General features: G+C 46.9%; 1 protein-coding gene across 2 annotated transcripts; it reads right to left on the reverse strand.

Annotated features, from left to right (window-relative positions):
• Positions 1-9,571: 9,571 nt before the first annotated feature.
• LOC109774496 (villin-2) lies at positions 9,572-21,694 on the reverse strand. Of its 2 annotated transcripts, XM_020333223.4 has the most exons (25): positions 21,333-21,632; positions 20,165-20,292; positions 19,946-20,045; positions 19,788-19,856; positions 19,473-19,709; positions 19,201-19,378; positions 18,980-19,112; positions 18,020-18,179; positions 17,774-17,930; positions 17,590-17,693; positions 17,325-17,483; positions 16,655-16,723; positions 16,499-16,567; positions 15,989-16,126; positions 15,588-15,716; positions 12,469-12,619; positions 12,318-12,328; positions 12,096-12,236; positions 11,881-12,006; positions 11,618-11,674; positions 11,327-11,425; positions 11,148-11,258; positions 10,837-11,080; positions 10,278-10,531; positions 9,572-10,113 (listed from the first exon to the last, which is right to left on the reverse strand). In XM_020333223.4, the coding sequence occupies exons 2-25, from the start codon at positions 20,215-20,217 to the stop codon at positions 10,000-10,002; spliced, it is 3,063 nt and encodes a 1,020-aa protein (XP_020188812.1). In that variant the 5' UTR covers positions 20,218-20,292; positions 21,333-21,632; the 3' UTR covers positions 9,572-9,999. The 2 variants fall into 2 exon arrangements, 1 of the variants encoding a protein (XP_020188812.1); XR_012205710.1 differs by lacking the exon at positions 12,318-12,328 and having other exon boundaries at positions 12,096-12,245; positions 12,465-12,619; positions 21,333-21,694.
• Between the last annotated feature and the right edge of the window lie 5,405 nt (positions 21,695-27,099).

Here is a 27,099-nt window from a genome sequence, read left to right on the forward strand (position 1 = left end):
ACATCGCGAGTTGCTCAAGGATCATCATGTCTGTCCCTGATATGTTATAGTTCATCATGAAGCTCTAATAGCTTGGTGGCAGTGACTATGGAGAACCATCACTATCTCAACTGGAAGATTAACTCCCACTCGATTCAAGCGATTGTAGTACTCGGACAATCTGAGCACATGCTCAACGATTGAGCTTTTCTCCCTTAGTTTGCAGGCTTAAGAAACTTGTCAGAGGTCTCATACCTCTTGACGTGGGCACGAGCCTAAAACCCCAATTTCAGCTCTTGGAACATCTCATATGTTCCGCGACGTTTCAAAATGTCTTCGGTGCCTCAATTCTAAACCATTCAACATTACGCACTGAACTATCACGTAGTCATCAAAACGTGTATGTCAGATGTTCGCAACATCCACAAACGACGCTCGAGGTTCAGCACACCGAGCGGTGCATTAAGGACATAAGCCTTCTGTGCAGCAATGAGGACAATCCTCAGTTTACGGACCCAGTCCGCATAATTGCTACTATCAACTTTCAACTAAATTTTCTCTAGGAACATATCTTAAACAATAGAACTAAAACGTAAGCTACGACATAATTTGTAAAGACCTTTTGACTATGTTCATGATAATTAAGTTCATCTAATTAAATTATTTAATGAACTCCCACTCAGATAGACATCCCTCTAGTCATCTAAGTGATACATGATCCGAGTCAACTAGGCCGTGTCCGATCATCACATGAGACGGACTAGTCATCATCGGTGAACATCACCATGTTGATCGTATCTACTATACGACTCATGTTCGACCTTTCGGTCTCTTGTGTTCCGAGGCCATGTCTGTACATGCTAGGCTCGTCAAGTCAACCTAAGTGTTTCGCATGTGTAAATCTGGCTTACACCCGTTGTATGCGAACGTTAGAATCTATCACACCCGATCATCACGTGGTGCTTCGAAACAACGAACCTTCGCAATGGTGCACAGTTAGGGGGAACACATCTCTTGAAATTTTAGTGAGGGATCATCTGATTTATGCTACCGTCGTTCTAAGCAAATAAGATGTAAACATGACAAACATCACATGCAAATCATAAAGTGACATGATATGGCCAATATCATCTTGCGCCTTTTGATCTCCATCTTCGAGGCGCGGCATGATCACCTTCGTCACCGGCATGACACCATGATCTCCATCATCATGATCTCCATCATCGTGTCTTCATGAAGTTGTCTCGCCAACTATTACTTCTACTACTATGGCTAACGGTTAGCAATAAAGTAAAGTAATTACATGGCGTTTTCATTGACACGCAGGTCATACAATAAATTAAGACAACTCCTATGGCTCCTGCCGGTTGTCATACTCATCGACATGCAAGTCGTGATTCCTATTACAAGAACATGATCAATCTCATACATCACATATATAATTCATCACATCCTTTTGGCCATATCACATCACATAGCATACCCTGCAAAAACAAGTTAGACGTCCTCTAATTGTTGTTGCATGTTTTACGTGGCTGCTATGGGTTTCTAGCAAGAACGTTTCTTACCTACGCAAAAGCCACAACGGTGATATGCCAATTGCTATTTACCCTTCATAAGGACCCTCTTCATCGAATCCGATCCGACTAAAGTGGGAGAGACAGACACCCGCTAGCCACCTTATGCATCAAGTGCATGTCAGTCGGTGGAACCTGTCTCACGTAAGAGTACGTGTAAGGTCGGTCCGGGCCGCTTCATCCCACAATGCCGCCGAATCAAGATAAGACTAGTAACGGCAAGCAAATTGAACAAATCATCGCCCACAACTACTTTGTGTTCTACTTGTGCATAGAATCTACGCATAGACTTAGCTCATGATGCCACTGTTGGGGAACGTAGCAGAAATTCAAAATTTTCTACGCATCACCAAGATCAATCTATGGATTAACTAGCAACGAGAGAGAGGGGAGTGCATCTTCATACCCTTGAAGATCGCGATGCGGAAGCGTTGCAAGAACGCGGTCGGTGGAGTCGTACACGAAGCGATTCAGATCGCGGCCGAATCCGATCTAAGCACCGAACAACGGTGCCTCCGCGTTCAACACACATGCAGCCCGGTGACGTCTCCCGTGCCTTGATCCAGCAAGGAGAGAGGGAGAGGTTGGCGAAGACTCCGTCCAGCAGCAGCACAACGGCATGGTGGTGATGGAGGAGCGTGGCACTCCAGCAGGGCTTCGCCAAGCACTGCGAGAGACGAGGAGGGAGAGGGGTAGGGCTGCGCCAAGAGAGAGGGAGACTCATGTCTATGGCAGCCCCAAAACCCCCACTATATATAGGGGAAGGGGAGGGGCTGCGCCCCCATCTAGGGTTCCCCCTCTAGGGGTGGCGGCCAGCCCTAGATTGGATGGAGGGGGCGGCCAAGAGGGGGAGAGAGGGGGGGCGCACCCTAGGTGGGCCTTAGGCCCATCCGAGCCTTGGGTTTTCCCCCTTCCCCTTTTCCATGCACCTTGGGCCTCTTGTGGGAGGCGCACCAGCCCACCTAGGGGCTGGTCCGTTCCCACACTTGGCCCACGCAGGCCTCCGGGGTTGGTGGCCCCTCCCGGTGGACACCCGGAACCCTCCGGTGGTCCCGGTACATTACCGGTGACGCCCGAAACTCTTCCGATGGCCAAAACGGGACTTTCCATATATAAATCTTTACCTCCGGACCATTCCGGAACTCCTCGTGACGTCCGGGATCTCATCCGGGACTCCGAACAACATTTGGTAACCACGTATATCTATTCCCTATAACCCTAGCGTCATCGAACCTTAAGTGTGTAGACCCTACGGGTTCGGGAACCATGCAGACATGACCGAGACGTTCTCCGGCCAATAACCAACAGCGGGATCTGGATACCCATGTTGGCTCCCACATGTTCCACGATGATCTCATCGGATGAACCACGATGTCGGGGATTCAATCAATCCCGTATACAAATCCCTTTGTCAATCGGTATGTTACTTGCCTGAGATTCGATCGTCGGTATCCCAATACCTCGTTCAATCTCGTTACCGGCAAGTCACTTTACTCGTTCCGTAATGCATGATCCCGTGACTAACTACTTAGTCACATTGAGCTCATTATGATGATGCATTACCGAGTGGGCCCAGAGATACCTCTCCGTCATACGGAGTGACAAATCCCAGTCTCAATTCGTACCAACCCAATAGACACTTTCGGAGATACCTGTAGTGTACCTTTATAGCCACCCAGTTACGTTGTGACGTTTGGTACACCCAAAGCATTCCTACGGTATCCGGGAGTTGCACAATCTCATGGTCTAAGGAAATGATACTTGACATTAGAAAAGCTCTTAGCAAACGAACTACACGATCTTGTGCTATGCTTAGGATTGGGTCTTGTCCATCACATCATTCTCCTAATGATGTGATCCCGTTATCAATGACATCCAATGTCCATGGTCAGGAAACCATCTATTGATCAACGAGCTAGTCAACTAGAGGCTTACTAGGGACATGTTGTGGTCTATGTATTCACACATGTATTACGGTTTCCAGTTAATACAATTATAGCTTGAACAATAGAGAATTATCATGAACAAGGAAATACAATAATAACCATTTTATTATTGCCACTAGGGCATATTTTCAACAATATCTGACACAAGACGCTAAACTTAGCTTGCTGATACTTAATGTATATTTTTCTAGGTACGGTGCCGGTGTTTCACTTGCTCCATTATTTTCTCTAATGAACTTTAACATATATTTGTTCTTCTCTGAATTTTGACCCAGCATGGCCTGTGAACATAGGCCCTTCAAAAACAAACTCAATTACCAACTGTTTTGCGGTATACTTCAGGTGGTTTGTTTTCCAGTCTTTGAGGTCACTGATATCCCGAAAAATGTGGTTTACAAAAAAAAAACTGGCTTTGTAACTTCCATCGTAATTGGTCCAACAGAACATACTTTTGCTTTCACCATAATTGTTCGCACTATTTTTCAATGTGTGTTGCCCGGTTTCAATTGTTTACATGATGCAGTAGAACTCACCAGGTGAAAAATAAATATATTAGTTTGGGTTACAAAAGTTGCTTATTGACCGATTGACGATGAAGACCTCTTGGTGTACATAATCTTATGTAATTCTTGATGTGCTTCCTCTTCTATGTTCTCAGCTGGGATGTCCATTTCACTATTTCCACACAAAATCTATTAGATATAATGGCAGTGGTCGGCTCCTGTTTTCTTTCATCTAGCTCAATATAGATGTCTTGGAGGTATACGACACATAAAAATGTAACAGCACATTGGATGACACATAAATAAATAGAAATGGTAGTCCTCATAGTGTAGATATATGACACTATTTGGAGGTATTGTTTTGTGCTCATATTTTGATTTTAAGATGTGACCTCGGTCGACTTCTAACCCATTCGCTATGCTTTTCAAATCAAGTGTATTTTTATTTATGTGCCAAAGTACAGTAGTCACCCAGTGGCTTCTATTCAACATCTAGATCGTGTAGGTGCACGGGTTGACGGCTAGTTATTCTAAGGTAGAATAAATTAATGGCACTGGTATTATCCTAAAAGGAAATAAAACAAAGAAATAAACCTAAAGCAAATAATGATAAAGTTGAAGAAAATGACGACAAAAGCAAATACAATAACATAATATATGTGGTTTGTAATTATCTAAAGTAGAATGAATTATGGGAATTTGTATTACCCTATTGGAATAAGTAATTAAGAAACAAACCCCTAAAACAAAGGATGACAACAACTTAGGAAATTGATGATAAAAACGAATGGAAAAGGTACATAAAAAAACAAATGTTCCCTGAAGTTATTCTAAGGCATGAATTGAGGGCATTAATATTACCCCAAAAGAAGATATAAAATGAAGAAAGATACAAATGAAATGTGACTATGCAAAAATTATAAATAAAAAATAAAGTAAAATTTCACTGGCACAATACCGATATTGCAAGTCTAGGAGAAACTAGAAGGAGGTTTTAATATGCATATTAAATCAAGAGTATGAACCAGGATGGATATTGAACACGTATACTAAAATTGTGCACGTGCGTTACTAAATTGCAGTTGCGGAGAACGCAAACTTACAGAGAGACTGCATGGAAATTAAGGTAAGAGAAGTGGAACTAAAATTATAGCAAAGTGTTAGCTTTACATATACCAGACTACCACTAAAGTTGCATGATAGAGATAGGTGTAACTGATTATGACAAACAAAATGAAATAAACTCACGATAGGATGTAATGTTTTTAATTTGAATGAGTAGATCAAGAAAGGGCGACTTCTGCCTGTTGATTAAAGCTGATATGCCCTTGTAGTCATAGTATTTAGATCAGCAAAGTAATCACACTAGCTAAGAATGTTGATGAACTTTGTTGCGGGAGATTTGACAGATCAGGAGAATATAAATGAACGGCATACAACCCTAGCCAACAGAATAAAATTGACTGAAAATGCTAAGGAGCTAGCCGAAACTAAATAAGAAAGCAAAGGCACCAAGTGCTAGTCGCAACGTAAATAGGAAAATTATATTTTTCCTGCTCATAAGCATCAAATACTCGTGCGAATGCACAACCAATTTTTTTTTTCTAGTTTGATTTTCATCTTGTTTTTCTGTTCTGCTCCGATTTTTTTCTTTTTTTCCCCTATTTCGGTTTTTTCTATTGTGGTCATTTTCTGATTGTGGTTTTCATTGAGTTTTTGTGTCATTGTTTTTTTATTTTTCTTCATATTCTGCTTTATGTTGTAACTTTTTTGGGGGTTTTCCTTTTTCCTTTCCAATTTTCTACTTTTTTTATTTTTAATTATTATTTAGTTTCATTTTTTTCCTTTTTGTTTAAAATTTATAAATATAATTATCCATACATTATTTGTTATAAATACACGATGAATATATATTTTCAATGTATGGTGAAGTTTTTTGAAATACTTCATGATTTCATAAAGAGATCATGATTTCAAAAGGTGTCCATGATTTTATCTGAAAATGTTAACTTCTTACCAACCGTTCATAGATTTTATCTGGAAATAAATAAGGAAACGCGTAAAGACCTGACGTAAAGTTAAAAGAAGAAGGAAATGTTCTTACCTTATCGGGCCGCATTGTTGGATGCCGACATAAGGGCCCTATGGATATTCAGCTAGTTGCGTGGAGCAATGGGTGTCAAGTAGGATATGGCTTTGGTGGCCTTCTACCCCCGCGCTGTCCGTCTCGGTGTTGACGGCGATGGTCGGGCCGAGAGACTGCGCTAGCCAGGGCGAGGGCGCTCTAGCTTTGCGTCATCGCTCAGTCAGACCTCACTGTCGACAACTTCAGCAGCTTCAAGCCATCCCTAGAGGTAAGGAGGCTCTTTGTCCCCTCGGTAGCTGACTCCTGAGTTTATTTCATATTGTTTGTTATAATCAGTTATACTTATCTATATCATGCAACTTTAGGGGTAGTCCAGTGTATGTAAAGCTAACCCTTTGGTATAATTTTGGTTCTCTGCAATGTGCAATTAAGTAGCTCGCATGCACAATTTCAGTATATGTGTTCAATATCCATCCTTGTTCGTACTCGTGATTTAATATGCATATTAAAACCTCCTTCTAGTTTCTCATGGAGTTGCAATTTCAGTATTGTGCTAGTGAAATTTGACTTTACCTTTTCTTTATTATTTTGCGTAGTCACATTTCATTGTATCTTTCTTGCCATCCCGATGACCTTTTTGAAGTGTGGCGGCGTGTATGATGCAAATTTTAGGCGAGGAAGGCACTGGTGATGATTTACCTTGCATGTCCAGCAGAGCTGGTCAAACGGGCCAGCCCGGCACGATACGGCCCGGCCCATGCTAATCATGCCAGGCATGGCACGGCCCACGGGGGCACGTTTAGTAAGTGGGCCGTGTCGTGCCGATCCGCGTGCTGCGCCTCCAAGCCCAGGCACGGCGTAGTTACTAAACAGACTGCGTCGGCCTGTTTAACATGCTGGGCTGCATATATAATTCCAAAAGGTATAAAAAAATAAACAGGTCATGCCATGTCAGCCCGCGTGCCCAGCCTCCGGGCCCGGGCACGGCTGGTTAGCCCGTGCCATGGCTAGTCCATGACGGACTGTGCCGGCATGCTCACGGGCTGGTCTGGTTGGCCCGGTCCCTTTGGCCAGCTTTGATGTCCAGCAGCGCGCTGGGTTCGTCCACCTCATGGGCAGCGCTGGCGGAGCCTGCCATTCTCGGCGACTTGCGGCGCCAATGAACGTCTTCTCTTGATCTCGCTTCGTAAAGGAATCAACCTAGCTAATGGCAGCAACACCACATGGCATGGGCAATGGTGTCTTGATGGTTTCACTTTCACCTCCATTATTCCAATAACAAACAGGCAGGCAAGTAGGCAACCGACTCCCCAATTGCAGTAGATACTGCTAGTCCGTCATCTACTACAGTTGCTTGCTGCATGTGTCAATACAAGACAAGACAATACCGTCAGATTCTGCTCCAGCCTCCATGCAGACGTAACAGAAACAAAATGGTCTCAGCATTTTTATTAGCAAAAAGGAAGGGCAGTGGAACCGTGATTGATTGGTGCAATGGCTTTTCTACCACACAAATAGTCACTCATTCACTCACAAGTTCCACGGGTTCTAGGGGAAGGGAGCACACAAGATGGAAAGACTGAATGCAGCATTGTTTCTCTAATCGATGGTACAAATTAACACTCTACGCCTAAAACAACAACAAAATTATACCAGAACATGTACCTACAAAGTTAACAAGAGAAAACTGCGTTCCACATAGTATAATTATGCTTCAATTTGATGAACTAACCCCAAAGATTGTTTCTACTATCCGACTTTATTGAGAAACTAACAAGAACATGAGATCGGAGAAAGAACACACACACAAATAATAAAGATCCTCGATAAAATGAAAAGTTCAGGGGAAACATGAACATGAGATTGGAGGCGTTGTCAAGGCCTTCAGCTGCGCCCCTCTTCGAGCTCAGGGGAAACCCTAGGTTCGTGGCCACTCTTGGTTTTGGGTTTGGTAGGTTTAGCTGTGTTGTTTCCTCCATTCGGGCCGAGCATCCCTTCTCTCTGCTCCGGGCACCATGTTCACGCCTGCCTGCGTTCGTGTCATGTGTTGTATCCCTCGATGTACTCATTCTACTCCTTCTATCAATAGAAAGATACGCAAGCTTTGCGTATTCGAGGAAAAAAAATGAAAAGTTACATCGAAGGCCTTCAAAATCATAATCTCTAAGAGTATCTACAACTGAACATGGCGAGAAATACCCGTCAACTTATACCCGGTTTCAGGACAATGACATTGCCTGAGGGGTTCTCAGCAAAACCCATCACTGCTTTATTGAAAGCGCTCAGGCAAGACAGGCAAAAGGTCCTACTGGGTGCCGCCGGTGGGGGACGGCTTCCTCGCCAGCGGCGCCGGCGGGTGGGTCAACGCCCAGGTGCTGCGCTGCAACGGCGGCACCATCTAAGCCTCCCTCGCTCGTCCTTGGCGAAATGAGCTAGTGGTATCTGGCTCCGTCAGCGTGTTCTCTTCTCTGCATGATCAAGGAGTTTGTGTTCATCGTTTTTGATATGGCTTACCACTCATGCCAAGTGGTAAGGAGTTTCTGTGTTCGAGTGACAAGCATTTGTGTTCCTATGCTATGCATGGGTGTGTGTGCTCCATGTTTGGCTGTACTCATTAGTGATCTAAATGCTCTGCTTATATTTATTCACGGAGGGAGTATTTGTTTTGTTTTCGGTACAATCCCTTTCCATATATTGTCTCAAGGATTTACATTCTTTTTAGATCAAGTCTCATGGATTTACATACTATTCATTTCCCGTTGCTGTCCAAAGGCACTTTGCTAGAAAACCAAACACAAATCAGTCAGGCCCAAGTATTCAAATTAATTGTCGCTCAAAAGGATGTTCTAGCACTAAAATATATGTAGATACATCCGATTCAGCAACAACTAATATGGATCGGAGGGAGTACTTCGAATCCAACACTACTTTGACCCATTTCTGTGCAAATTCACTTCAAACCCAAAACCCTGATCTGCAAATGACTTCGGACCGATTTGAGTTCATTTAGTCGCAGATGGCCAAGCTTGGTCCTGGTGGACATTACCAATTGCCCATTGGTCACTGGAGTCAAATGCTTTAGCCGGCGATATGTCCAGCATTTTACTGTATTAATGGAATGTGTTGTGTTCCTTAAAAAAATCAATGTTCTGTTAAGAGATAATCTAAAAACTATGTTGCGGTTAACTCCAACTCCATGAGTTGTGGTTTTGTGATATTTTTTCTCAAAAACCAAACTGAACTAAGCATACTCCCTCCGCTCCTAAATACAAGTCTTTTTTAGAGATTCCAATATGGACTACATACGGAGCAAAATGAGTGAATCTACACTCTAAACTACGTATGTAGTTCATATTGGAATCTCTTAAGACTTATAAGGAGTGGAGGGAGTACAAAAGGTTTGACATGGGAGCATCAATAAGCCGGCATGACTTTCATAATGGTAAGACATGCAGGCTTATTTACAAGAACAGACAATAATTTTGATGGGAGGGTTCTTTCCAAGTTCCAACAATCTTCAACAACAGAACTAGGCAATATAGGTAACATAATTGTCCGTGGTACATCAGAATGACAGTGTAGATGACCTTCCAAAACATACCCTGGGGGAGTGCCCATACACATGTAAATAAAACAAACCAAGAAAAACCATACACATATGGACAATCACAAAACAAGCTAGAGCATATTTAGGACCTTGCAAGCAGCACAGCACTCAGTCCATGTACAAACGAAAGAATGACCTATAAAATTCGCAAAACCAACCAACCAAAGCCACAGGTAGCCATTCGCACAAAGATGACCAGCAATGGATCGTGCCAATCAATCAATCATGATGAGAGGGATAAAAACAAGCACATATGATTGACTGATCTCATTCTGCGGGAGAACTGGAAGCAGACGCTTATTCAAAAGAGGTCGGCTTTCCGCTTTTGCAGCTCTTGCTTCCACCCTGGCTGCTGGTAGAACGCGTCCTTGGTGATGCCGAAGACGGTCTGGAACTCGCTCTCTGATAAGTACGCCTAGAGAAGCAACAGCCAAAGACATGAGCAATTCAGCTGCAACCTAAACAAGCTTAACCCTAGTCTAAGAAACAACGCTAAACCAGGAAACATAAAAAGTGCTTCGGAAGAATAACCTAGTAGTACGTGTGGACTCTCGATATTAAGTGTTCTCGAAAACAAACCTCTCTGCGTTTGTAGTCTATCCCACGGATAGGATCAGTAGATTTAGATATCAAGCGGTCGTAGCTAAATGTTGCTTCACCAACATGCTCAGTTTCTTGTTCCTCTGGCACCTCCAGCGCCTCAGGCTCTGCTACATCTACCTCGGATGGCACCTCATCCACTGCAGCATCTTTCTCTGACTGAAATTCAGAGGATTCCCCAGCTTCAGAGCGAGGAGATGCCTCCGATGGAGATATTACGACGACCTCCGCTTCTGCAATGATTAAAGGTATCAAGCTTTGAAAAACACAAATACCAGCAAGTCCATAAGGGCTCACTTCATCTATGGATCTCCCCACTAGTCTGGTGAACATCACTCAGATACTCCAGTATACCAGCAAATTAAATATACAGCACAGTAGACATGCATTCACTATTCCAAAGTTATTTGCAGAGAGATGAGCACAATTGTTTTGAAGTCTTGGTGGAACAATTTTACAGAAAAACACAAATCGGACAACCCACAAGTCATTATTGTTCTGTAAGAAGATGAAATTTAAAAGGGGGGTATGGCTGTACCAGTCTTTTCTGATGTTGTGCTCGTCTTGCTAGCTCTGAGATTGTCAGATGATCCAGACTGCTCAGCAGTCAGCACAGAGGATAGCGCAGCAACTGCAGCTGCTCTTTGTGACCCTTGACCTGAACGTGACGGAGGTGGAGTTTTTGGTTTTGAGGATGGATTAAACGCATTGGACAAGGCAGCCAGTGCAGAGGCACGTTGAGTGGGTCCATCACCCGAGCTTGGAGGCCTGCTATCAGTAGCCTGAAAGGGATTGCCTAGTTAGTTAATCACTAATGATATTTTGGTAGAGAAAATATTGAGCATTTACCTGCTTCTGCTGCGGAGTTGGATTGAATGCAGATGAGGACAAGGCAGCCAGTGCAGAGGCACGTTGAGTGGGTCCATCACCCGAACTGCTTGGAGGCCTACTATCGTTAGCCTGAAAAGGGATTGCCTAGTTAGTTAATCACTCATAATATTTTGGTAGTGAAAATACTGAGCATTTACCTGCTTAGGCTGCGAAGATGGATTGAATGCAGATGATAGAGCTGCTAATGCAGATGCCCTTTGAGTGGGTCCACCATTACCAGAGCTCCTAGATGCACCCTGTAAAGTAATTATGGCATCAATATCATGCTACTGTTATATTCTCTCTATTTTGCATCTCCAATCAATTCATGAAATTTGTATCATGTACTACAGCATGATCAAAGTCTAAACATTGGCTTTATGAAGTTCATTCTGTAAAAGCAATTCAGCTATACATCCGTGCAGTGCTGCAAGTTTTACCCAAATTACCTCTGAGCGTAATCCAAAAAGAAGTGAAAGTTTCTTTTGGAACGAATTCCCATGAATCTGCACAAAACAAGAAACCCGTTAATAGCCCATAACAAGCACTAATAGAACTATAACTAAGACTGCCTTCAGCAGTAAATGAAACCACAACTGTTCAGTAGGTTTTCACTTTAATTAACTTAAGAAGATCATACCATCACTATAATAAGTTAATAATAGACAACAGCACACAAAGATATAGCAGTATAAGATATCCGACAGCATACCACAGATTTTGTGTTATCCCAAGAGAAGTATGTCTTGAAGAAGCATGGTTCATTCCCTTCAGAGACTTTGTAAAGTGGTACATAAGGGGAAAGATCTTCAATCGACATCGCATGCTCTATGTATTTCTGTGGTAAAGAGGTATAAGAAGCATCAAGTGTTGCATAACTGTAAAACAACAGCAAACTATAATAACAAGGTCAAAGCTTCAGGTCACCTGGCCAATTTCGAACGCCTTTTGTTTCTCTTTTGGTTCCACACACTGACCAATCCAAATAAAGACCTCTCCGTGTGTGTCAAGAATCATCAAGTCTTCAGTCAACATATCATCTTGGCAAAAATTGAAGATCTCGGTAACCTGCCGAAGCTCATTGATATCACATAACCTGAATTTCTATAACCAAGTCTAACTTAAAAGAATCAAGGGCAAGAGGAATACCTCCAGTCTCCCTGATCAATGGAAAATTGATGATCATGTTACCATGAATGAAACCAAGCAACAAAAGATAATTAGGACAAGTACATGTACCATATAGATATTGACATAATGAGAGCAAAGAAGTCAAAGTAAGAAATCTACAATGACTAACCTTTCCTAATTGAGAAGGCATACAAATGAGGATCTCTGACAATAGTATCCTGCATGATGGGTTTGCTTGTATAGCTCTGTTTTCCATCAAGAGCAAACCAGAAAGCAGAACTCTCTGTTCCCTCCTTGCAATGTTTCACTGTCGCACCAGGCTGCAATATTGGATACAGAAATCTTAGCAAGGGGTAGTTGGGAATGGAAGTGATTCATGAAGTTTCGGAATCAATGCTTCATAAAAAAATAGTCATGGAACAACTTTGCAGCATTCCATAACCATGTTCATGTAATTCGATGTGATATTTTTAAAACTATGCTGTATCACAATTACTAAAACAGAAGAACTCTTTAGGTAACCGTGACACTGACCATCCATCAAGCTACAGTTAATAGACATTTCTACTGACATTTCTACTGAAATGTCTTCCACAAATAAACAGGGGCATGTAACAGAAAAGGTTGTGCCGACCAGTAAAGAGTCGAATAAAAAAATAGATACATGCTGCTGCAGATTGGCTGTATTTGAGATGTGCCATTGAAAAGCTCCTTCGTGATGTGTCATTAAGTGGCTGATTTCAGATATATATGCCATTATGAACAGGACGCCAGAGCTTGGAGATGGGCTGTGTTTACCGAAAAAGGGTTCCCCCCCGCTTTGTATTACAAAGCAACAACATCGATACAACCAACGATAGGTGCTGGGGCGGAAGCAGCACAGGCAAGCCCAAAAGAAAAGAAAGAGAAAATACAAAAGGAAGAAAATGCCGACAACGGCGGATCAACGAAAACGAAGATGACTCGCAACCGCTGCGCCCGCCGGAGAATTCCACCACGCTCCTAGCACCACGAAACGCCGCATACCAAGCAACACCTTCAAGAAGGAACGCGACGACAACGACGCTGCTACCGGACATGGCCTAGGGTTTCCCCCGGTACGCGAAGGGCCGTGGGAGGGAAGGGGGATATCCGACGCCCTTCAGGAAGGCACAGCGGCGCCCACAGGCGTCACCGCGTCGGTGCCGAACAAGCCGACAAGGATTTCTCCCAACCTCCAACCCACCACGACCCCAGACGATCCATCGCGCTCCACCATACTTGCCGTCCGCCAATATGCGCCACCACGTACTCGCAGTCACCAACGCCGTCTCACCGTGACAAGCGAAGCGAGACCGGCAGGATCGAGAGGAACCAACCGGAAACGAGGAGCAGCAGGGTCAGCGGCCACGTGGGAGGGGACAACCTCCACCACCCTCGGCGGTGACCGACCGGACGTAGCTCAGGAGCAAACCAGGCACCCCTGCCCGGCCGAGCCCGAAGCGGGCTCGTGAAGCTCCCGTCGCTGCGCTGCAGTACACGCGCCACCGTCTCCGCCACCCCCAGCCCAAGCCACACCTCCGTCCGCCGGAGATGACGCCGAAAAGCACACGCCAGGCCCACCCAGACCCAGATGGGGCCCAAAAGGGCCCAGATCTGGGCCGGAAGGGCTCCGCCGCCAGCCATCGCGCCGCCCCGCAGCCCCGCAGCCACGCCACCGCCACCTCGCCACCCGGAGCTGCGCCGCCTGCGAAGACGAGTCGCCACCGGATCCGACGCCGGCCTGGGTGCACCGCCGCCGGCGCCATCGCCCGAGCCACAGCGCCGCGCGGGGAGGAAAAGAACGGGGCCGCAGCCGCCGGCATCACGCGAGCCAGGCCCGGAGGCCTACGCCGGCGGCGGCGGGAGGGGATTAGAGGAGGGGGACCGCTGGGAGGGGGAGGGAAGGGGAGCCCCCGGTCGCCTCGCTCGGGGAGGCGACGCGGGGGGTACGGGGGAGGAGGGGAGGGGGAGGGGGAGCCGGGGCGCGCCCGCCGGCGGCCGGGGGCGGCGGGAGCGGGGGAGGGCGGCGGCGGCGGCGGGGGGAAACCCTAACGAGAGCGGGGCGGAGCGTCAATGCTGTTCACTATCAGATGGGCTGTGTTTAGGAAACACGTGGAAAGAGCATGGCTGTATTTTTATGTACAAGAACGTTGGGTGGGACGCTAATACTAAAACTAGGGTACAGTGAAGTCTGCAACAGCTCTACACAGGTCGGTACAGTGAAGCCTGCAACGGTTCTACACAGGTCGGTGCAAGGATGGCTCAGAAGGCACAAAAAAAAGGAGAAACGAGAACTCGATAATATTGGCGCAAGGATATGTGGTGGAAGCAGCCCAGTTACGACAATGGTGTGACTGGAGTTTACCCAGCAGTTTCAAGTGGTGGCATCAACAGAGTGATGGGACACAATGATTGAAGACTGTATCCAAAGTTCCAGAAGCAACCTTACTGCAAATTCCATGGCTCAAGGTTGCAACAGCGGCATCCTCAATGATGCAACGCGATGAGATTGTACAGCTTGAGATTGCCTCAAATAGCCTGGCAAGCAACTGAGTCTGTCCATGGAGAACGCTATGGAATGGCGTGGAAGAAGTCAGGACTGGTGTGAGGTTGACAAAGGAAACAGGGGTAGTTCCATCCATACTGACGTATTTTTAAAATCAGGCAATTTGAGATTCAAAAGGTAAAACAGACAATCTGCAATGGCATATCTCGAAGAGGGGTCCTTTTAGTAGCACATCTCTAATATGAACACACGGTGGCATGTATCTAAATTTTCCATCCAAAGAGATCAGATTGAATTTTTACCTGGTAAATTTTGGCAAAAGCCAGCAATCAGTACAAGTACTGAACTGCAATCAGTAGTAGTGCTGAAATGCGTCGGTACACAGAGAAATTATATTATATACCTAACTGGACCGGCACTTTTTGCTAATTGTGCAATAGCTTTATTTCAGTTGACACTGACATTGTGATACATGTTACCACAAGCCACCAGAATGGTGAGCTTCAATCTTCATATGTCACCTTTATAAGGTTCCCATTTCCATTCAAAATCAGCATATAAGCTTGAATTTTTCACGTGTTAAACTATTAGTGTCACTATTAACATCTTATATGTATGTGGTAATAACTTGTATCTGTAAGATGGACGAGTCATGGGTGAATCTGTCATTCAACAAACTCAATAGCAAATCACGTTATAAAGACTTCTGCAAAAGGTGCATAGAAATTTGAAATGATCCCTGTTTAAAGATGGTCATGTACCTTCAAGAATTCAGCAACTTTCGCTGCCCACTGCTGTTGCTCGTAAGTGCTAGAATTGCCATGCCATGTAAACATAGCACTTCCAGTTTGCAATACAAAACAGTCTGTGGAACTTAAAGATGTAGCTAGCTGTAAAATAATAACCGATTAGCTCAAGGGAAAAATGACAGAATTTATGTACAGTTGTAGATTTTGCGAATATTCTCTGTGCATCAGAGGTATAATTTTTCTTAGAAATTGGCACAAAGGTAGACTTTTGAAAGACTAATCTCGGTACCTTGAAGCCCAATAATATCACTTGCACAGCTTTTGTTGTACTAAATCAGTGACAATTAATATGGATCCGAGGGAGTATGTGTCTTTCTAGATATCAACAAAAATAACAGGGAGGCAGGTTATACCGCGTCAACGTGAAGCGTTTTATTGTTATGGATAGCTGTTCCAGACACCCGAAACAGAGCTATGCCATCGGGAGAGTAAGATCCACTGGCCGCACCCTTCTCTTCTGTAATCTTCTTGTATCCAGAACTGATACCGCCCTACATGATTAGTAAAAGAAAAATACTTAACATATATTATTTAGACTCAGAGACTGGAATGTACCCAGCGATTTTGGCTCTGGATAGAACTGCATGGAAATAATCCATGTACCAGAACTTTAATTTACTTTCCTTCACTGTGTTTACTTGTACTTGATCACTTCATTTATGGGTTCTCATAGGTTTCTGTTGGGTTTCATCTCTAGCCTATACCAACTTGCTTGGGACAAAAGGCTTCGTTGTTGTTGTACATTATTTTAGACTAAGAATTGAACTATGCAGTCCTTTTAGCATAACAGCATCAAAGGGAAGCCACCACTCAGGTGGTGAGTGATTGTCAAAAAAAGAAGATAAATTCAGAAACAGTGATACCTTCAAGATAACCATGGGCTGGAAAAGAGCAACAAATTGCGGTGGTTCCTTCCCTTGATAAATACGACCCTACAGTACAACTACAAATAAATTAAACTCTTCTCTTGGGAATAAATATTATATACACTTGTTTAAATGTGAAATAAAATGCAGCACCAGAACAGGCCTTCCTTTCAGTGAATTCCACATTGTATTGGCTAGTTCAGCTCCCATCACTTGATCATCCTGCACAGAGTACACCAAAAAGGTAAACATAAACACCAGCTCACTTTTAAAAGCACATGAGTCATGTTGATATAAAAATGTGATAAACAGAGATCAGTTAACTCCTTTAATAGCAATAACATGAGCTTGTCCTTGGAAATCTATTCTAACATAGAACGGACACACTTAAATTTAAGCTATGTATGGAAAGATTTTCGCAGGCAGATCTGGAGCATCCTAGCAACATCTGCAATTTAAAGATGAACCCTTCCAGCAAAAACATTCTGAGACTAGTTGCTGCAACACCTGTTTTATGCATGCATCCTGATTTATCTATTTATAACCTTTCTAATCTGATCAGGCAATGTGGCTTCGACATGTGCATTGACAGTGAATATAAATAATTCTACAGAAAGGCTTAAGCATACGTTTTATCTAAAGTACACCATCATGTAAGTAAATGCACAATATATAAAACAGTAAACGCCAAATCAACAAGACAATCACTAATTCATTATCACGCTAAGAAATTATTATTTGAAAAGAGCATCAACTATTGCGATCAAGCGAAAAGAAAAAGTTAGTCATTAGCTAAGTGGGGCAGCATGCAACGTATTATTACCGCTGTGCTTTCCTTCCCGATCCAGTAATTGAGATAATATTCTTCTTTCTTGTCACCCGAATGATATGTATAAAGAACAATATAACAGTCTCCACTGTAAAATTTTCCATTGTCCTCTTTTGGAAGTGGACTCCTAGTATTTCCATCGATGCACCACACCTGAAATAGAAACAATTTATTCGTAAGGTCATTTTCAATAATGCATTTTGGGAATAAATATTTTAAAGAATACGACTCATAAAGTAGGACATAGGATCAGCCAAACCTCGAGTCTTCCACCACCTTCAAGCAAAGGAGGAACTTCCTCGTTTACTGGAGTGCTGCTTTTTGGAGCTCCCTTTACATCAACGCCTTGTTGCTTCAATAAAGCTAGAAGAAACACCAAAGATCATCAGCAATAATCAAAATAGAATTTTTGTTATCCTGTTAGTTGTAACTGAATAAACTACCTGCAACTTTTCCCCGCCCATCCTCTGCACCTGAGTTCCCTGTTGCAGTACCCGCCGGCCATGATTCAAATTTTGACTTGAATGCATGGCTTTCATAACCCTGAATCACTTGTGTCACTCTTGTTGTCTTTGGCCTTTTCTGATTAATGATGAATTCCTACAAGAGGAAAAACCATAACAGTGTTACAAATCTGAAATGACAATCAAAAACATAAAAAGAGAAGGAGAGACTTTCTGTAAGCTCACCTCAACTGCTTTAGTGGCAGCTTTTCTGTCCTCGAGTTGTGTTACCCGACCAACCCATACAAACATTTCAGCCCCGCAGTCAAGTAAGAAACATCTTGTGTTCTCAAGGACTGCTTTTGTAAGAGGTATATCTTCAAACTTTAATTCACCGTCATTGATACTGCAAGGAGAACAATGGACAGGGCAAACAGTAAAATATCAATAGAGCCATGTCTTCCAACATCAAGTGATCTTTACAGATACTGCAACTATAAACATTTGACAAGTAACTGCTTCTAGGCAAACCTCCTGGCTACCTTTGCAACCCGACCTCCTAGTGGTCTTTTAAAGGCCTTTAGCTAGTGGTCCGGGCTATTTCCAGAAGGAATGTGGAATACACAGATTAGGGACACAAGAACTTGAGGCAAGCTATGACAGTCTGTGGGTCGCTGTATTGTATTTGTGTTGTGTTGTGGACTATTTGCTGTTACAATCATCTTTACTGATGCTAATAAAATCTTATTAATGTGTTGCTGCTCCCGAAAGGATACTTCTGTTTAGTTAATATCTTATAGAGTAGAAAGCAAAATTTATGTGTAAAAGACTAGCCTATGATGTAAAAAGGTATGTAGCCAAGGACTGGCTAGAAGCCTTTTTAAGTGTAGGAGGCACAACTGAATCAAATAACAAGCTATAAGTAAACATTCATCTGTATCGTCTAGAGATGAATAGAGATTTCAATTTATTTATTTTAAATGCCAACCATACGCTCATTTTTTAAATAATTATTAATTGGTACGTGCTTATCTTACAAATGTGAGAACATAAACAACAATAATGCCATGCACATGGCCCCAGCAAGTAGCAACAGTAGCTATATAATTTTGAATCATGATGATTAGTTTCCTTTAATTATCTTATTTCCTTTGGATTGGTTGCTACCATTAAGTATCAACAAAAGTCACTTCTATTAAGAAATACCTGTAGAGCTTGGGTGCTGTAGTTTCCAGTACAACATCGTCATCACTAACAGTTTTTTTCCCAATAGGTGCAAAACCTCCAAAAAGGACCCAGAATTCACCAGAGTCTGATTCCGCTTGTAGTTTTCCATCATCTGGCATTAGTAGAGTTAAACCACGTGAGTAGAGAAAAAGGCGCATCAGTTAACAAAGATACCGATGCCAGGTTAAATATCCCCTTACCAACGATTGCAACATCACACACACCCCCATGGTACTTCTCCTTTAAATGTTGGATCACTTCCAGTGATTTAGCCCTTTCTTGGATATTGGAGTTTGCACCATTGAATTGATAAATTTTATTTTCAGTATCTAAGATAAACACATCATCATGGTTTAATGATGACCGTGCAAAGGGAACCTGAACAATGTAGGCACCATATTAATGTAGCATACAGAATTGATAAGGTAAAATTTGAAAAGAATATGCAGGAAGAGGGTAAAATATCCCCTACCTGCTTAATTCTAATAGCTCTCTTTCCTTTGCAAATATATAACCGTGTTTCAAACGTCTCCTCTTCTGGCGTTTTGAACCCAGAGGCGAAACCACCCTCCATGGGTATAATGCAAGGTTTGAAGTATGACAGGAACTTGTCAGATTCATAACCTTGGAGTTCCCTATACTGGACTGCACGACCCCCAAGTACAGAATCGAGTTCGACCGTCTTGATTGCTGCAGTGCCAGCTTCATCCTGCACAACGACAAGTCATCAGTTGGTTGAAAATGTATTTCTGAGTGTCACAGAAATTGAATTTTACACGGTGTGTACTTGGCTTGAGTCTTTCCCAATCCAGAAGTGGACGTCGTACAGATATGCACCACCCTTAGGAGAAGTTGTCTAGAACAATACAAAGAAATAGCTTAGTAACTTTTGTATGATAGAAAGATCAATGATGCATCAGAGAATGCAAGAGTCAAAGCAATCACCTGCAAAACTATATATGAATCTCCAGAATAGAATTTACCATAATCAGATTTTGGCAATGCAACTGGCTTAAAATCTTCAATCCGCCATATTTCTATCCCACTAAGTGACGTCAAGGGGCACGCATACATAAATAAAGAAGTACAGCCCAAATTTGTGAGCTTAACGAACAAAATCAATTCAATCAAAGATAACCGACTGACAGTCGTGCGGAAGGATACACTTTTTGGCCAGCCCCTTGGAAAGCAGGATCCACCACTTTCGCGGTCGACATTTGGACGCAACTTTACCAGGGCTCACTCTGAATGTGATGAAATAGCAGCAATGGCTCCACTATACAGCAAGGGCCCTGAAATTTGAGAGTAGGTCATAAGCTGAAAAGGGAACACGCTAAACCAAATCAAACAACGATTGTAATATGAAAACGCATTTAGTTACTCCAACAAGGAAATAGAAGAAGAAAAAACTCCAATCAAGTGCAGATAAGATAACTAATGAAGTCGTGTGCGAGATGCTGAGAGTAGAATGCATCAAGCCATCGACAATGCTCATGAATCAGAGCTGGGCATCTGTCTAGATAAAGGTCTAAAGTAATCAGCATTGATGTGCTCTGTCTTTGAAAACAGATATCCGTCAATGGATAATTTGTATTAAAAAAAGCTTACGCTGTAAAACTAGCTGTGTTCAGATTTATGTCGGTGTCAACATTTTTTCCAGAAGCCTCACTCTCTCCAAACCCCATGACACGGAAACCTGCTCTTTCCACCCTGCTCCAAAGTCAGCAGAGAAGAGCACAGCTTCCCCTGCGCGCATAGGAGTCTGCCATGGTCACACAAGCAGCACATGGCCAATGTATGTTTTATTACTGCAAGGACTTGATGCATTTGAATGGATTTTTTATCTCGTCAAAAATGAGTCCCAATTGCACGCGTCTGGGAGAAGATTACCATCCCTGGGATGATAACCTGTGTCCTCAAGGTGATGCTAGTCCTCATCCGAGCTGTGAATTCCACTTGACATAGGCAATGTAACTTGCATATAATGAGAAAAAAATTCTGAGTGTGCGGAGGGAGAGTGACAGTCTGAAATTCAGCAAGCTGTCCAACGCACGGCAGAATAATGAATGAGCATTCATTATAATCCGGAGAGCGCGTATGTAACGCCGAGATCACGGCGTAATGGCCCGGATCTCACGATCTAGCGCGGCGGCCATTGCCGGGGCGGATCCGAGCGCGTGATCCCCGATCCTGCCGACGATCCCGGGCCCCACGGCCTTCCGCTGGCCCAGTCGCGGACCCTCGGCCCGTAATTCGGCGGCGAGCGAGCGCGGTGAGGAGAAGGGGAGAGGAGGATCTACGGAGCGGGGCGTGTACAGGGGACGCGGCTCACCGTGCCCGGGGAGGGGGTGCCGGTGGGGCCGCCGACGAAGAGGCGGGGTCCCCGCGCCGCGCGCGTAGATCCGCCGACGCACGCCCGGGAGGAGGAAGAGCGGTGATCCGGCGGCGGCAGCGAGGGAGTCGGCGTAGCGGGAGGGGCTCGTCCGTCGCCGGTGGGGAGGGATGGCGAGGCGAGAGTGAGGAGGGAAAGGGGGCGTCCGACCGCGTGTGTGGGAAGGAAGGGAAGGGAAGGAAAGGCAAGGAGGGAGGGCGGGTTGGCTGGGCTGAGCTGGGGTGGTGGTGCCGCGTCGATGGGGGGCTCGTGCCACCGCACCGGGGGTAATAATGGTCGCGCTCGTGGATGCAGATGCTGCTGCGTCCTGCATGAGCATGGCACGCCCATGGATCCATCCAGCCAGCCGAGCCAAGCCCGCCCCGGTCGGTCGGTCGGTCCCACGCCCGCCCGCCCAGTGGCGGCCATCATCACCCATCGCCGCAGCCTGGCCTGGTACAAGTGTACCACACCGCATACAATAAGTGCCACATGGCGCACGCAGCAGAGCCAGAGCAGTACATGTACATACATATACACACTGGCCGGTGACGCATACGGTAGTATATTCGGCTGCCTTGTCCGGCAGGAGAAGAATAATATCTTGTTTTTTTCCTTCGAGAGAGAAAAGGGACAAGGATATGTGTGGCATACGTTTTCTTCCTCTTCTTCTAACCGGCCGGTTGACGATTCCTTGCACGTTCCGTGTTTTTTCTGCCTTTGATTGATTTGACGGCGACAAGTTTGTGTTTGTTTTCTTGCGTTTGAAATGGCACAGAGAAGTGTATTGTGTATATGGGTATGTCTAGAATACATCTAGATGTGACATAGTTATGGCACATCTAAGCTGATGTCCACTCTATTTGTGGTTGTCCTAGTTTTTTTTATTTCTTGTTGCTGCATTATATATTTGTGAGAGCTTAGATGTGATATCTTAAAAAAACATTTAGATGTGAATTACACAAACTTTATGTATATATATGGCCACGAATGCGTCGTGCGGTTTGGCCGGCCGGACCGCCGGAGCATTTGTTTGTTTTAATCCGGTCCTGTCGGTGTCCACACTCGATAATATAAGGAATGTTTTTTTTCTTTTTAACGGCAACAAAAACTATAACATTAAGGTTGGTAGTATAGTATATTTATCTTTCTTTTTCTGCGGGAAAGTAGTATAATCTGTAGCATGCATGGCCATTGCAAGCTGCATAAGGCCAACTCCACCGCGCGACCCCAGACGGACGTCCGGTTTGACCGGATTTTGTCCCTTTGGGGCGGCAATGGGTTCGCCCATGTCGTGTTTGTCCGATGGGTCGTGGGTGCGCCCAACGCGCGGCCGCACCCCAAAACATGTCCGGGGTGGACGTGAATAAAAAAATATAAAAACTAGAATGAAATGGCTAAAAAGTAAATAAACGCATTTAAAAAAACATAAAACATATATAGGGGTCACGGCCACAAAACGGCCCAGTTTCTCAGTCCATTTAAACGGCCCAGTTTCATAATTAACATAAAAACAAAATAAAAAAACGCCTCCCGCGCGCTCCTGCCGCGACGGTCGATGCCGTGGCCGTCGTCGTCTTCACTGGCCGCCGGTGTCGTCGTCGTCGTTGACGAGGTCGACGTAGGTCGGCGGCGTCCAGAGGTGGGCCGGCGGTGCGTGGTAGACGGGGGCGGGCTGGACGGCAGGAGGTGCCTGCACCACCTCCTCCCGTGGCGACGCCTCCCGCTCCGGTGACCGCGGCGGCGTGGGGCATCAGTTCACGCCCACGGCGTCGGCCATTTCCGGGGCCGTGCACGACCAGCCCCACCCCTGGCCCACCAGGGCCGGGTGGAGCGCGGCCACCGGCGGCTCCTCCATCACCTCCTCCTTCGCCACCATCTCCAGCTCGGGGATGGCGACCTCGCCGGCGGCGGAGCAGGCCAGCATCTCCTCGAGAGCCCTCCCACTGGCGCTCATCATGCGTGCGCATGGAGTCCTCCATGACGCGCGCAACGAGACGGGCCTCCTCCTCCTCCTCCGTCATGCGAGGAGGTGGTGGTGGCGATGGAGATGGCGAAGGCGACGGCGTGGGCGTGATGCCGCGCACCCGCCTACGCCCGCGCTCCTGGGGAGCAGGCGCTGCACGCTCCCGACGTGGCCGCCGCGGCCCCGTCGACGTGCCAGCGAAGAACGACGCGCGCCTGGTGTCGTGCTCATCACGAAACCAGGTGTCCCAGAGCCCGGAGTCGGGGGCGTACCTGGCGTCGCAGAAGAGGTCGTCGGGGAGGAGGCGGCGGCGGCGCTCGATCTCCTCGTCGCGCACACGGCCGCTCGTCGGGACCGGCGGGATCGGGACCCGGTCGGCGGAGAGATGCCAGTTATTGGGGAGGTGAACGTCGCTCTAGGGGAGCGGCGTCCTCGTCTCCCAATAACGACGGCACACCGACGCGCGGATGTAATGCCGGTCGCGCTCGCCGGCGGACGTGGGCGCGATGGAGAACGCGGGCTCCTCCTTCTTCACCGAGCTGCGGCGGCGTCCCGACGAGGATCCAACCTCGCGGTTGTGCTTGCCTTTGCGGCCGTAGTTCCATAGCCCCATGGCTGCGGGAGGCCGGCCGGCGAGTTCTTGGCTAGGGTTTGGGACTGGGGCTGCCGGTTTTCGAGGAGGCCGCGGGGTGGCGTGGGGTAGTGTGGACGACGACCGGTCCACGGTTCCCACTTAAAGAAGGACAGCGACCTTTCGATGTGCGGATGACAGGTGGGGCCGCCCGCTCGTGCGCATTGATGTGGGCGGGTGGAAGCTAGGTGGCCGCCTGCCACGCGGCCCCGACGCGAACGAGGCGCGCGTCCGTTTGGTGTCCGCCGCGACCCAAACCCGGCGCAAGTTTGCACTCGAAATGGGTCGGCCCGGACACAAAACGGACAAGATGGGTCCGGGCCGTCGCGCGTTGGGCCGCCTCGTTTGTCCCTTTTACCCCAAACGGACGGGGCCGGACAGAATAGGGTCGCGCGGTGGAGTTGGCCTAAGGGCATGGCCAATGGGTAGCTTCAAACTGATGCCCCGCAGGTCCACCTAGGTTCGGAGCTAGCTTCAGATAAAAAGGTATAGCCTCGCGGGTGGAGGTGTAGCCTACAGAAGAGCCGGTCTCTTCGGCTGTGAGAGCGAAGCAAAAGAAGAAAAGTAGCAGCAACCGTCATGCATGCGAGGAGAGAGATAGGGAGAGGGAAAGAAAAATGGCATACATGTGAAAGGAGAGATGTTGCAAGATGGGGTCTGTTAGAAGGGAGAGAGGGATTTGGTGGAATTGTTGTTTTGTTGATGTATTGCTTGAGCCTCATGGGCATATATATAGGAGTACATGATCATCTTGGAGTACAAGGCAAGGTAGAATAATATCCTACGCTATCCTAGCTTTCCTAATAATCACGATACTCAACATCCCCCGCAGTCACAATGGTAGCGACGCAGACGGTGAGACTGGAGAATAATCCGAAGGTAAGCCAACGGACACCCCCCACAGTCGTAACGGTCGTTGCATCGCGGAGTCGTGGCTGGAGTGAAAACCGACGAGGTTGCTCAAGCAAAGCGGTAGCCCTTTGTGCCATTTGTCGATGTAGCCGAGAGCGTAGGTGGTGTAGCCGTAGTCGAGGTAGTCGTGCGAAGAACGCCGTGGTCGGTGTCGAGTCGGGGTTCGCCGGTGTCGAGGTAGTCGCCATGCAGCCGCGGAAGAAGAGTAGCAGCGGCGGCGGTGGCTAGAGAAGGAGCGCGGTGGCGGTGCTCGAAGTAGGCGATAATGAACCCGACAGCGTGACGAAGACCGGCGCGGACGGTGACGTTCCCGCACCAAGGGAGGCGGCGCGGCGCATATCACGTGGAAGTCAACGCGCGTGGACGGCGTTGGACCGCGGGCCGCAGCGTTACGGCCCGAAGGGGCAACGCAACGGCGGCGGGCAGGTCGGGTCGACGGCGGGGAAGACCTCAGGGCGGTTGCAGGGATCGCGTGCCACGCTCGCTACGGCCCGACGGGGCGACGCAGCGGCAGCGCGAGGGTCGGTGCAGCCTCGGGGACGGCCTGGAGCGGACGGCCTCGGTGCGGCGGTTGACCGCGGGCCGCGACACTACGGCCCGAAGGGGTGATGCAGCGGCAGCGCGCGAGGTGGTGCAACCACAGGAACGGCCTCAGGGCGGCGGCGGGGATCACGTGCCGCGGCACTACGGCCTAAAGGGGCGACGCAGTGGCGGCGCAGATCGGTGCAGCCACGGGGAGAACCACAGGGCGGCGGCGCTGCGGCCCGACGGGGTGACGCAGCGGCAGCTTGTTGCTCGATCGAAGAGATACGCGTACTTGAGAAACTTGAGAAAATTCCAACATGCGGCGGCTATGCAGATCGGATCAGCCTGTGACGTGCAGATTGCCACATGTGCATGCACAGAAGCATTGCACGGATCATCGTGGCGCGGTGAGCCAGCGTAGCGGCTGGCCACACCAACACATGCGCGCGTGTAGGCACAACACGCCCACGCGGGGAGCATCAGTGCCCGCAGGCCATGCAGCGCGGGACGACCGGCGCCGGCCAGCAGTGTGCAGCGCGCGACGAGACGCCGCTACGTGAAGCTGGGGCGCGCGATGGGGCGTCACTGTGCAGGAACCGATCTGGATGTCAAAGTACAAGCGCACAAATGGTCGACGGACGGCGGCGGGCGACGCAAACCGATCTTAATTAGATCGGAAAACCAAAAAAAATCACCGATCAATACGACCGGCGAGAGAGAGAAAAAAATCCGGACCAAAGGATCGGAAAAAGACTCTCTAGGGCAGCCGGTCAACACGACCGGCGGCCGAACCCTAGGTACGGGCGGCGCGGCCCCCGGCGGCGGTCATGGAGGCCGACCGCCCCGGGGGCGGCGCGGAGCGGAAGCGGCGGGCGACGGTTAGGGTTTGGATCGGTTAGGCTAATACCATGTTAGAAGGGAGAGAGGGATTTGGTGGAATTGTTGTTTCGTTGATGTATTGCTTGAGCCTCATGGGCATATATATATGAGTACATGATCATCGTGAAGTACAAGGCAAGGTAGAATAATATCCTACGCTATCCTAGCTTTCCTAATAATCACGATACTCAACAGGGTAAACTGGAGTGCAGCCTCGGTTGGATGAAGAATTTCACAAACGATAGTTTCATTTACTTTTGCTTAGTTTAAGAGCTGGGGTGCTGCCTCCTTTGTACATGTCCTAACAGGCCTCCCAACACATGACGATAAAGGGTTTCCCCCCACTTTGCATTATAAAGCAACCACACGATACAATAAGCATGTTGAGACCGTCGCACAACTAAGTCCAAAGAAAACAAGAAGAAGTAACAGAAACAAATGCCGACACCGGCAGCTTGACGACACGAAGAAGATCGGCAACCGTTCAAACCCCCCCCCCCCCCCCGCGCGCGGAGATTTCCCACCACGCACCAAGCACGCCAAATCGTTGCATATCCGAGCAACACCTTGAAGAAGCAAAGGGCCGACGACGACGCTCCTGCCCGGACAAATCCTAGGGTTTCCCCCGGTACGCGAAGGGCGGTGAGGATGGGGGGGGGGGTTATACCCGAAACCCTTCAAGAAGGACCGACAACGCCCGCGGGCGTCACAGCCTCGGTGCCGGCCGAGCCGACAGGGATTTCTCCTGACCCCCAACCCTCGCCACCCCGACCGATTCGAGTGCTCAACCCACTATTAGGAAAATTCTTATACAT

Source organism: Aegilops tauschii, chromosome 3 (genome assembly GCF_002575655.3).
Source record: "Aegilops tauschii subsp. strangulata cultivar AL8/78 chromosome 3, Aet v6.0, whole genome shotgun sequence".
In the NCBI taxonomy this organism is placed as follows: Eukaryota; Viridiplantae; Streptophyta; class Magnoliopsida; order Poales; family Poaceae; genus Aegilops; species Aegilops tauschii.

Excerpts from the sequence above, each read along its gene's own strand:
- LOC109774496 (XM_020333223.4), bottom strand. The coding sequence starts at position 20,217 with ATGTCGACCGCGAAAGTGGTGGATCCTGCTTTCCAAGGGGCTGGCCAA. Across the intron at positions 16,568-16,654 it reads TGAAAGGAAGGCCTGTTCTG|GGTCGTATTTATCAAGGGAA; the intron begins GTGCTGCATTTT and ends GTTGTACTGTAG. Across the intron at positions 16,127-16,498 it reads AGCCCATGGTTATCTTGAAG|GGCGGTATCAGTTCTGGATA; the intron begins GTATCACTGTTT and ends CTAATCATGTAG.